The sequence below is a fragment of the Sesamum indicum genome, linkage group LG11 (genome assembly GCF_026168435.1).
Source record: "Sesamum indicum cultivar Baizhima isolate 11 linkage group LG11, ASM2616843v1, whole genome shotgun sequence".
Lineage (NCBI taxonomy): Eukaryota > Viridiplantae > Streptophyta > Magnoliopsida > Lamiales > Pedaliaceae > Sesamum > Sesamum indicum.
In genome coordinates this window covers 5,616,127-5,628,546 of record NC_142667.1, presented here as the reverse complement: position 1 = coordinate 5,628,546, position 12,420 = coordinate 5,616,127, and the positions used below count along the sequence as shown (strand labels likewise).

At 46.3% G+C, this 12,420-nt stretch overlaps 2 protein-coding genes across 2 annotated transcripts; one reads left to right on the top strand and one right to left on the bottom strand.

The window, feature by feature from the left end:
• Positions 1–819: 819 nt before the first annotated feature.
• On the top strand, positions 820–1,371 carry LOC148785037 (uncharacterized). Its single transcript, XM_088875204.1, has one exon. It carries the CDS (start codon positions 820–822, stop codon positions 1,369–1,371), a length of 552 nt encoding a protein of 183 aa, XP_088731330.1.
• Positions 1,372–10,607: 9,236 nt separating this feature from the next.
• On the bottom strand, positions 10,608–11,192 carry LOC105179324 (uncharacterized). The gene has a single exon (XM_011102926.2). It carries the CDS (start codon positions 11,190–11,192, stop codon positions 10,608–10,610), a length of 585 nt encoding a protein of 194 aa, XP_011101228.2.
• Between the last annotated feature and the right edge of the window lie 1,228 nt (positions 11,193–12,420).

The window sequence follows — 12,420 nt, the reverse complement described above, 5'->3', positions numbered from 1 at the left end:
TAAAACTGTGATAGATATGGAGGAAGTGATTGAAGGAGGTCCGTGGTTGTTTCAAGGACAGCCGATTGTACTACAGAAGTGGGAACCTGGGATGGCTATGAGGAAGTTGAAGCATACCCAAGTACCGGTCTGGATCAAACTTCGCCATCTCCCCATGGAATTCTGGACGACGGAAGGACTGAGCACTGTTGCAAGTGGAGTGGGTAAGCCACTTTACCCGGATGCAATTACAAGAGCATGCACGAGATTGGACTTCGCTCGTGTATGCGTGATGATTGATGTAACACAAAAGATCGAAAAACATATTATCATTATGACACCGGATGAAGATGGTGGGGAGACACCTTGCAAGGTAGATGTTGAGTACGAATGGCTTCCCGCAAAGTGCACGGATTGTATGACGTTGGGGCATTCGGTTAAAGACTGTATAGTGAACAAACCTCGCAAACCGACTAAGCCACCGATAGCTGTCTATGTACAAAAAGCCAACCGACTAAACCGTACAGCTAAAGAGACACCGAGACGAGAGGAGAAAGATGTTCATGATGAACGCAATGTATCTCAACATAACGATAAGGGAAAGGAAGTGGTTATTTATAATGCCTTTGATGCTTTACATTTGCTAGATGACGCCGAAGAGCCAACCAGGGGTCCTAACATTAGCAGCCCCGTCAGAAGTGATCCATGTTGAACATTGCTGTGTGGAACGTCCGCGGGCTGAATAAAAGGGACCATCAACTCGCACTACAGGACCTTGTCTCTGATTACAGGTTACATTTTTTGGGCATTTTGGAAACTCGTGTTCGATTAAATAATGTCATGCCTATTCAGTCATTTCTGCTTCCTCAATGGAAATGGTTCGTCGATTATGCCACTATTGGAAACCGTATATGGCTTGCCTGGGATGAAAATATTATTGACGTACATGTACTTGACTCAGGGGAACAATTCCTACACTGTCGTGTTACTAGTAGGACTGATAATGAAGTTGTTATTATTACTATTGTTTATGGTGCATCTGAGGTGATAGATCGAAGAGCCCTATGGACTGCACTAGGGACAATGGCCCAACAGTGTACGGATGAGCCGTGGCTGGTGGGGGGGGATTTCAATGCAGTCCGTTATCTTAATGAGGTTTGTGGCATTTCGGGGGATATAAGGATGGCCATGGAAGAATTTAATACTGGCATTCAGGAGGCCGGGTTATTGCCACTACCTATGCAAGGTGAATGGTATACATGGCACAACTGCAGTACGACCCCACGAAGTTTATGGAAGCGACTGGATCGGATTCTTATAAATGATCGGTGGCTTGCAAGATTTCCTACATCGTCATATCATTGCCTTACGCCCCGGACTTCTGACCACTGACCATTAGTCTTACATGGGGATACACAACAGTAAAATGGAGGTATGTTTCGGTTTGACAATTATCTGGCCCATTCACCTGATTTTATCCCCAGTGTCCAGAATATATGGCAGCATGAGGTGGTTGGAGTGCCCATGTATGCAGTGTCACGTAAACTAAAGGCCCTCAAACCGGTCTTTAGACAGCAGAGGAGGAATAAGGGAGACTTTTTTTTCGGTAAATGTAAATTTCATTAATAAAGAGTAATGGTACAGTACAACATGGTACAACATGGGATTATCAACTGGTTTCTCCCTCTACCCAAGGGATACGCCATAATCTATACAATGCTCGTGTACTGACTGACGATGCTAAATCAAAGCTAAGAATCCTCTGTCTGACGTCATTGATGATTAGTATGCTCAATGTGGCCGGTGTCCGCTCAGTATGATCAAATCTCCTCAAGTTCCTCTCCTTCCATATGTGGTAGACGCACGCCGCCAGTAGTGTACGGTAAGCTCTATTAATAATGTGCTCCCCTCTCCATTTCCGTGTCGCCCATTCAATATCTGTTGCCCAATCTCTATTGGGCCAGTGAAAGCGAATCCTTCTGCGAATCTCATAAAGGCACTGACGACTAAATCTGCATTGGAAGAATAAATGTGGATGAGATTCCGTAGCTCCCTCATCGCACAGTATGCACACCCCCAGGTGGGATAGCCATGATTTGTCTGTGGTAGGAAGTTTGCCAAGGATTGCTAGCCATAAGATGAACGAATGGCGAGGAATCTTCAAGGAGCCCAAAAGTAGTGAAGACCATCCTACTTTCGGCTCGGGGTGAGTGAATAATCGGTAGAGGGCCTGAGTAGTAGGTTGCCCTTCGTCACATCTCCACACCACCCGATCCTCTCCTCCGAGAATAAGCGGTAGGTTATGTGTGATTTCCAAACATTCAAAGTCAGTGATGGTAGGCCATTGCCATTCTCCTGCTGAAATCACCAAGCTGAGTTTTGCTGATTCTTCAAGTCTAAGATGGCGGGGACCTTGAGGGAATCGCTCGATAAGTGGACCCAAGTGATGCCACGGGTCCTGCCAAACAAAGAATCTGTCTCCATTTCCAATCTGGTAATCCACGATAGTGCGAAGGAAAGGACGTAGCCTGAGTATTTTTCGCCATCCCCAAGAACCTCCATGTTCACGAATAGTCCAAATCGATCTCTCACGTAATCGGTCTTGGTAGAGCCACTGAACCCATATGGATGTCCTGTCACACTGGATAACATCACATAGTTTCTTGCTCATTAATGCGCGATTCAAGGTGGAGATATCCTTGAACCCAAGTCCCCCCTCATCCATCGGTCGACACACATCTTTCCAGGCTACCTTAGCGTACCCACTGGACGTCGTACCCTTCCATAGGAAAGTCCTCAACCTCTTCTCAATTTCACTGATGACTTTCTTAGGTAATATGAATGCAGAAGCCCAATATAAGCTCAATGCTGAGAGCACAGATTTGATGATTTGTACCCGCCCAGCATATGATAATGAGGTCCCTTCCCATCCATTAATACGTGCTTCAATTTTTGAGATAAGCGGTTGGCAATCAGAGATGGTCAGCCTAGACGAGATTAAGGGAAGACCCAGGTACCTCATTGGAAGGTGGCCCTCCTGAAAGCCCAAAATATCTAGCATCTGGTCCTTCAAATTTTGAGCCGAACGTGAAATGATTAAGTGACTTTTTTGGACATTCAGCCGAAGGCCCGACAACTCCGCAAACCAGTCCAATCCCTCTTTGAAGACTCTGATGGAGTCTAAGTCAGCTTTGCACAGTAAGAGGAGGTCGTCTGCAAATCCCATCTGAAAAACCTTAGAACTCTCACACTTCCAATGATAAGTGAATTGCATGTCCTGTTCAATTCGTTGCAAGAATCCCAGATGTAAGGCTTCCATAACAAGAACAAACAGATAAGGAGAAAGTGGGTCTCCCTGTCGTAGTCCTCTCGCTCCAGCAAAGAACCCATGAGGTTTTCCATTGAGCCCAATCGAGAATGATGTCGTGGTAACACACTCCTCAATCCACCTTGTAAACGTAGGTGGAAACCCGAACAGCTGCAAAACTGCTAACAGGAAGTCCCACTCCACCGTATCATAGGCCTTCCTGATATCCACTTTAAGTGCGCATCTCGGGGGTAGGCGCATCTGGTTATATCTGGAGAAAAATTCCTGGGCTAACATAATGTTGTCCCCAATGCTTCTTCCCGGAATAAAAGCTGTCTGACATGGGCTAACTATCTTGTCCAGTAGCACACTAATTTTTTGGACAAGAAGTTTCGCAATGATCTTGTATAAAACATTGCAGCATGAAATTGGTCTGAAATCATTAACCGACATAGGCGTATGTACCTTTGGGATCAGGGCCAAGATCGTGGAGTTGACCTGCTTCAGAAGTTTTCCGGTAGAAAAGAAGTCTAGTACCGCCCTCGTAACTTCTTCCCCAACCACAGGCCAAGCCGCCTTGAAAAACCTTGACGAGTAGCCATCAGGTCCCGGTGCCTTGTCATCAGCAATATCGAACATTGCTTGCTTCACATCATCCGCCGAGATTGGAAGGAGTAATTGATTAGCTTCCTCATCAGTGATACAGTGCCTTGCCCACGGTCTAAGATAACGAATATCCACTGACAGCCGTCTTCTGGTGCCTCCTAATAGGTTCTGATAGTATGAGACAAACTCATGGGCGATTTACCCTAGATCCGTGTGTGTGAAACCATTCTCATCATTAATCTGTAAGATTCTCCTCTTTACTCGTCTCTGTGCAATTTTACGAAAGAAAACCCGGGAGCATTGGTCTCCGTCTTTCATCCACTGCATTTTGGCTCTCTGCTGCAGCATAATTTGTTCGAGTTTTGCCGCTTTAGCATAAACGACTCGACAACAATGCTCCAGGAGTAAATATAGCTCATTTTGTCTATCAGAGCTCACCAACTGTTGTGCCTCATCAAGAAAACCTTTGGCTAGTTGGACATTCCTCGTCAGATCTCCCTTATTTCTCCTTTGAAGTCTAAAGACTGGTTTAAGTGCCTTCAGTTTACGTGTCACAGCATACATAGGAATACCCACAATCTCATGATGCCAAATATTCTGCACATTGTGGATAAACTCGGGTGAATGGGCCAGATAGTTATCAAATCGAAACATGCCTCCATTATGTTGTTGTATATCCCCATGTAAGACCAGTGGAGAGTGGTCAGATGTCCGTGGAGTAAGGCTGTGATAATATGCGCTCGGGAACCTTGCCAGCCAGCGGTCATTAATAAGAATCCGATCCAGCCGCTTCCATAAACTCCTCGTAGACGTACTGCAATTATGCCACGTGAACCATTCACCTTGCATAGGAAGTGGGATCAGCCCCGCCTCCAGAATACCAGCATTAAATTCTTCGGTGGCCATCCTTATATCTCCTGAGATGCCACATACTTCGTTAAGGTCACGTACTGCATTAAAATCCCCTCCCACCATCCACGGGATGTCAGAGCATTGCTGAGATAGCGTTTCCAGTGCCGTCCATAAATTCCGACGATCAATCACCTCAGATGCCCCATAAACAACAGTGATAATAACAGATTCATTGTCAGCCATATTAGTAACCCGACAGTGAATAAATTGATCTGCCGAGTCTAAGATATGGACATCAACAATATTCTCGTCCCAAGCTATCCAGATGCGATTACCAACAGAAGAATAATCGACAAACCATTTCCAATGTGGAAGTAAAAACGATTGAATATGCATAACATTATTCAAACGAACACGAGTTTCAAGAATGCCAAGGAAGTGTAACCTGTATTCAGAGACCAAGTCCTTCAAAGCGAGCTGATGGTCTCGTTTGTTCAGCCCACGGACATTCCACACAGCGATGTTCAACATGGATCATCGACCTTGGGGCTGCTTGTGTTAGGACCCCCTGAATGCTCACCTGCATCATCAATTAAATGCAAAGCGTCAAAAGCATTATAAATAACAATTGCCTTACCTCTCTCTTCTTGCTTGGAGTGGTTCTGGTCCACATGTCTATTTCCCGCATGTGCTTTGGGTATTTCTTCAACCACTGGTTTCATCGTCTCACGTCCCTTAGTCGGAAGTTGCGGTTGTGCTACGTTGACTTTCGGCATATACACATTTACTGTTGGCTTCGTCGGTTTGCGGGTTTTGTTTAGTGCACAATCCTTGTTCGAATGTCCCAATGACATGCACGCTGTGCACTTTGGTGGGAGCCATTCATACTCAATGTCAACTTTGCAAGGTGTCTCCCCTCCTTCTTCATCAGGTGCCATGACAATAATATGTTTATGCAACTTTTGTGTGGCATCAATCATCACACATACACGAGCAAAGTCCAGTCTCGTGCATGCTCTTGTAATCGCGTCGGGGTAAAGGGGCTTCCCCACACCACTTGCTACAGTGCTCAATCCTTCTGTCGTCCAAAATTCCATCGGAAGGTGTCGTAGTTTAATCCAGACGGGCACTTGTGTATGCTTCAATTTTCTCATGGCCATCCCCGGTTCCCACTTTTGAAGAACTATCGGCTGCCCTTGGAACAACCACGGGCCTCCCTCAATTATCTCCTCCATATCAAAAACTGTTTTAAACTGAAAAAAGAAGAATCCGTTTGTGGTCGCTGTCACCTCCCTTAGTGCTGGCCAGACCGAATGTGCAAACTCCTTAAGGTGATGATAATATGGCCGTTTGCCCAAGAAATAGCCAACTGCAGTAGATTTCCAACGTTTAGACCCATTACGTACCGCATCTAAAGAAGGTCGCACGACAACCTCTCCGTTCTGCATTGTTGGGGCAATGAATGATAAGGTTTTCCGGGTCGAATGATTAAATGCATGCGCTATTTTGTCGTCGATAATTGTATCCGGGTATGCGTGCAACGGGATGTTTCCAACGTACAGCCCCGTTGGATGAGGAGCATCATGCATAGCTTTATTTCTTTCCACAGAATTGCTGACATCAGCCCTATTTTTGCATGTGTCAGTGTTGATGTCAGCCCTAGCTTTCCTTGTATCATCGATGATGTCAGCCCTAGCTTTGATAGTGTAATTGCTGACATCAGCCCTAGATGCACCTGTGTCAGCGATGATGTCAGCCCTAGCAGCAGCGATGATGTCAGCCCTAGCAGCAGCGATGATGTCAGCCCTAGGAGCAGCGATGATGTCAGCCCTAGATGCAGCGATGATGTCAGCCCTAGCAGCAGCGATGATGTCAGCCCTACTAGGGCTGATGTCAGCATTGTGTTCCAAGTCACCAACCCCAGCCGCCATGTCACCTACCTCCGCCGCCATGTCAGCATCCATGTCACCAACCTCTGCCGCCACATCACCTCCAGTCGTGTCCACATAGCCGTCCACGTCGTCTTTCCGGCACACGTCACGCGTCGGCGGCGAAGGCTCCGTCCACTCACCCAGCTGCCGGAAAAGCGCGCCAGGGATTCTAGCAGCTGCGGACTCGTTCCCAGCAGCTTTCCGACCACCAAGAATGGCCGGACGACGGGAGAAGTGTCCGTTTCCGACAGTCGCCGTCGAAGGAGCACGAACAGTCACCGTCGCAGGTAGCTGAAGCGTCGCCGGTGCCTTGCCCCCATTTTTTACCGTTGTGAGCTCTGGATCTGGTGGGATAAGGCATCGCACAGCCTTGCGAAGGCCACCGGTCGCTGGTCGGTCGCGGCTGCGCTCCATTATCTTCGTTTGCCGCGGCTCGTCGTCGTCTCCAAAAATCGTTTGCCATCGGGTTTTAAGTTCGTTCAGGGCAGCCATGGCTGCCTCATCTCCATGGTCAATGACGCGGTTGGCAAGATTCAGAAATTCGTTCAGATTGAACGAAGAAGACGACGATCCGCCATGGCCGCCTTTCAAGCTCGCGTCGCCTCCAACGGTCGGATCTGAAATCGCCGTTACAGCTCCCAAACTCCCTCCTTTCACCGTCGAACGCTCATCTAAGCCCACAGGGACACAACGTCTACCCTCAGTCGGCGGAAAAACGGCCGTTTCAGCCGGCGGTAAAGGTCCCGACTTCTCGTCTTCAACACGCGCAGCTGGGTTTTCCCTTCGTCCTTTGGTGTTCTTCTTTCGCCGGCCGGGCACTGTTCCGTCTCCGTCGCACTCCGTCGGAGCCTCGCCGGCAGTCTCCCCGTCGCCGGCCGGAAGTGAGGATGATGAAGATTGAGATTTTGGGTGGTTCATTTTGGAGAGAGAATTCTAGTGAGAGAATTTTTGCATACCCACTAGGTATAAGGGAGACTTGACCCTTAAAGTCCAATTAGCGAAGGGGTTCCTTGAAGAGGCACAAAACTTGGTGAGTTCAGACAGGCAGAATGAGCTCTTCCTATTTCTTGAACATTGTTGCCGGCTAGTGTACGCTAAAGCAGTCAAACTTGAGCAAATTATGCTACAACAGAGAGCCAAGTTGCAATGGATGAAGGGAGGGGACCAATGCTCCCGGATCTTCTTTCGCAAAATCGCTCAGAGACGGGCAGTGAGGAGGATCTTGCAAATAAATGATGAGAATGGTACCACTCACACAGAACCGAGTGAGGTCGTGCAAGAATTTGTGTCATTTTATCAGAACCTCTTAGGAGGTAACAGACGTCGGCTATTGGTGGATATTAATTACCTCAGACCTTGGGCGAGGCATATACTATCCAATGAGGAAGCTAGCCACTTAACCCTATCTTTCTCACCGGAAGATGTGAAACTAGCCATTTTTGACATTGCCGAGGATAAGGCTCCGGGCCCTGATGGTTTCTTGTCCGGCTTCTTCAAGGCAGCTTGGCCAGTTGTGGGTACAGAAGTTACAAGGGCGGTATTGGATTTCTTTACTACGGGGAACCTCCTTAAACAAGTTAACACCACACTTTTGGCATTGATCCCCAAGGTACATAATCCTGTGTCTGTCAATGATTTTAGACCAATCTCATGCTGTAATGTTTTATATAAGGTCATTACTAAACTGCTTGTCCAACGGTTGAGTATGGTTCTGGACAAGTTAATCAGTCCCTGCCAAACAGCCTTCATCCCGGGAAGAAGCATAGGGGACAATATTTTGTTAGCACAGGAACTGTTCACAGGATATAATCAGATACGCCTTCCCCCAAGATGTGCACTTAAAGTGGATATTAGAAAGGCCTACGACACAGTCGAGTGGGACTTCCTTACTGCAGTTTTACAGTTCTTCAACTTTCCAACTACATTCATTAGATGGATTGAGGAGTGCATTACGACGGCCTCATTTTCGATTGGCCTCAATGGAAAACCTCACGGGTTTTTTAATGGGGCGAGAGGTCTACGCCAAGGAGACCCTTTATCTCCTTACCTCTTTGTGCTTGTCATGGAAATTCTACATTTGGAATTCTTACAACTTATTGAACAGGACATGCAATTCACCTACCATTGGAAGTGTGAGCCAGCTAGGGTATTCCAATTGGGTTTTGCAGATGATCTCCTTCTCTTTTGCGGAGCTGATATGGACTCAGTCAGAGTGTTCAAGATAGGACTGGACAGATTTGCAGAGTGGTCAGGCCTCCAGTTGAATATACAAAAGAGTCACCTTATTCTATCTCGGTCTGCACAAGATAGGAGAGAACAGATGTTAGCAGTGCTGGGTTTTCAAGAGGGGCATCTCCCGATGAGGTACTTGGGTCTCCCCCTACTCTCATCTAGATTGTCTATCTCCGACTGTCAGCCACTTCTATCTAAAATTGATGCACGTATTACTGGATGGGAAGGAATATCATTATCATATGCTGGGCGGGTACAGATCATCAAATCTGTACTCTCAACAGTGAGCTTGTATTGGGCATCTGCATTTATCTTACCAAAGGCTGTCATCAAGGAAGTGGAGAAACGCCTTCGAACATTCCTATGGAAAGGAACCTCTATGACGGGATATGCCAAAGTAGCGTGGAAAGATATTTGCAAACCGGTTGAAGAAGGGGGTTTAGGAATTAAAGATATTGGTATTCTTAATCGTGCCTTAATGACAAAAAAATTGTGCGATGTCATTAGATGCGACCGAACATCTATCTGGGTTGAGTGGTTGCAGCACGGACGATTACGGAATAACTCCATATGGACAGTTGGCGAACATAGAGGATCGTGGGGTTGGAGAAAAATGCTTCGTCTGCGCAGATCTATACAACCAATGGTGGAGCTTCATATTGGAGATGGGAGAAGCTTCTATCTGTGGAAGGATCCATGGCATCAACTTGGACCCCTACTTCCTAGATTTCCACGCGGACCGAGCTTACTTGGACTTGAAGACTCCACTAAACTTTCTTCGGTCATTGACGGAGGCCAATGGTACTGGCCCCTTATCACGGATCTGGAATGCCTTCAAATCACATACACTACCCCAGATTCATGGAGGCGATGATAGAATCATTTGGCGATTTCCTGAGGGGCAACCCACTACCCAAGCACTTTACCGACTTTTTTGCCCGCCTGAACCGAAAGTGGGCTGGACTTCACTACTTTCGGGACCTTTGAAGATTCCACGTCATTCATTTATCTTATGGATGGCTATCCAGGAAAAGTTACCGACAACTGACAGACCATGGCTCGCACACCTTGGTGGGTGTATTCTTTGTAACGAGGAGGCATTGGAGACGCATAGCCACCTCTTCTTCCGATGCCGATTCAGTAGATTATGCCTTGCAGCTGTTCGTCGGATTATTCGAGTCCCTTGGCCCAACCGGGAATGGGGAAGGGACGTCGAATGGGCAACAAGAAAATGGAGAGGGAAGCATATTATTAATTCAGCCTATCGAGCACTACTTGGATCACTCGTCTACCATATATGGCGAGAAAGAAACTTGAGACGATTCCGGCAAATTGAGCATCCGGCAAACGTTTTGGCTTCTTTCATTGTAGATGATATTAGACAGAGGATCTCGAGTATTAATATGTCTAATTCCATTAGCACAATTGCTCTTTACAGATTGTGGCGTATCCCTTGGCCTGTCGAGGGATAAACCAATTGACTGTTGTACTGTAACTTTATTATCTTAATGCAAATTACATTTACCAAAAAACAAATGCCGCTTGGCATGGATTGATCAGTTTGTCCATTATCACACTCAGCCTTTGGACAATGAGCTTTGCAATGATCTTATAAAGCACATTACAACATGCTATGGGCCGAAAATCACTAACCGTCATAGGGGAATGTACTTTTGGAACGAGCGCCAACAGTGTAGTATTTATCTCTTCAAAAGTCGGCCTGTACGAAAGAAGTCCAGTACTGCCGAAGTCACTTCCTGTCCAACAATAGGCCATGCTGCTTTGAAGAAGCCCGATGAGTATCCGTCCGGGCCTGGGGCTTTGTCCTCAGCAATGTCAAAAACCGCCTGTTTGACATCTGCTGGTGTGAACGGTAACAGTAAAGCGGTAGATTCCTCATTACTCAAAATGTGCCTAGCCCACGGTCTGAGAAATCGAATGTCAATAATTGATCGTCGTCTATCTCCCCCTAGCAGGTTTTGATAATATGTGACAAACTGATTAATAACTTCTTCTGGACCTGTGTGAGTGGATCCCTGGTCATCGTTGATCTGGAAGATCCTCCTTGATGATCTTCGTTGGGTAATCTTCCGAAAGATCACTCGGGAGCACTGATCACCTCCCTTTATCCACTGCATCTTCGCTCGTTGTTGTAGCATAATTTGTTCCAGTTTTGTTGCTTTGGCCAGTACGAGTCGACAACAGTGTTCTAGTTGTATGAATAACTCATCTCGTCTTCTTGAGCTAACAAGAACTTGTGCTGCTTCAAGAAACCCTTTCGCCATTTGAACATTGTGCGATAGATCCCCTTTATTTCTCCTTTGCTCTCGGAATATTGGTTTCAATGCTTTGAGTTTGCATGCCACAGCATACATAGGCGTACCAACAATGTTATGTTGCCATATATTCCGCACACTAGGAATAAACTCAGGTGAACAAGCGAGGTAGTTATTGAATCGGAACATACCTCCATATTGCTGTTGTCGGTCCCCATATATTACCATCGGTGAGTGGTCTGAAGTGCATGGTGTAAGGACCGAGTAGAATGTGATAGGGAATCGTGCCATCCATCTATCATTTCAACATGCGGTCCAATCTTTTCCAGAGGTTCCATTGTGTCGCACTATGGTTGTGCCATGTGTACCACTCTCCCTGCATGGGTACTGGTAGTAGTCCTGTATTCTGAATGGCTGCATTAAAGTCTTCCATAGCTATTCGGATATCCCCTGATGTGCCATAAACTTCGCTGAGGTCGCGAACTGCATTAAAGTCCCCTCCAATCAACCATGGGATATCAGCACACTGAATAGCTATATTTTCCAAGGCACTCCATAACTCTCTCCTATCAACCACCTCAGTAGCTCCGTAAGCGACAATAACAGCAACTGACTCATGGATTGCACGAATATTAATAAGACAATGAATAAATTGCATTCCACATTCAACCACTTCAACATCAATAAAATTATCATCCCATGCAATCCACACCCGATTACCAGAAGATCCGTAATCCACATACCATTTCCAATGGGGTAATAGAAAAGATTGAATTTGAGCTGCATTATTAATACTAACTCGAGTTTCAAGAAGACCGAGAAATTGTAACCTGAATTCAGCAACGATGCCTTCACTGCTTGCTGATGGTCTCTTTTATTCAGGCCACGAACATTGCATATTGCTGTGTTCAACATGGATCATGAAGTATGGGGCTGCGTTGATTAGGACCCCGGGCTATATCATCTGCATCGTCAATTAAGTGTAGAGCATCGAATGTATTATATACTACAATCTCCTTACCCTTCTCCTCTCAACTTGCCTTCAATCCACCTCCACTAGAAGGCACTGCCGTACCCCTATCATTTTGTTTCTCCTCGTTTCTTGAAGTACCAGCTCTCATTTTATCATTATTCGAAGTTTTCCTTTCATTGGCCAATTGCGTTTGGGGAATGATAGCTTTCGGCACATACACAGCTACCGGTGGTTTAGTGGATTTAAGGGGTTTATTCATTGCAC

Excerpts from the sequence above, each read along its gene's own strand:
- LOC148785037 (XM_088875204.1), top strand. The coding sequence starts at position 820 with ATGCCTATTCAGTCATTTCTGCTTCCTCAATGGAAATGGTTCGTCGAT.
- LOC105179324 (XM_011102926.2), bottom strand. The coding sequence starts at position 11,192 with ATGGCGAAAGGGTTTCTTGAAGCAGCACAAGTTCTTGTTAGCTCAAGA.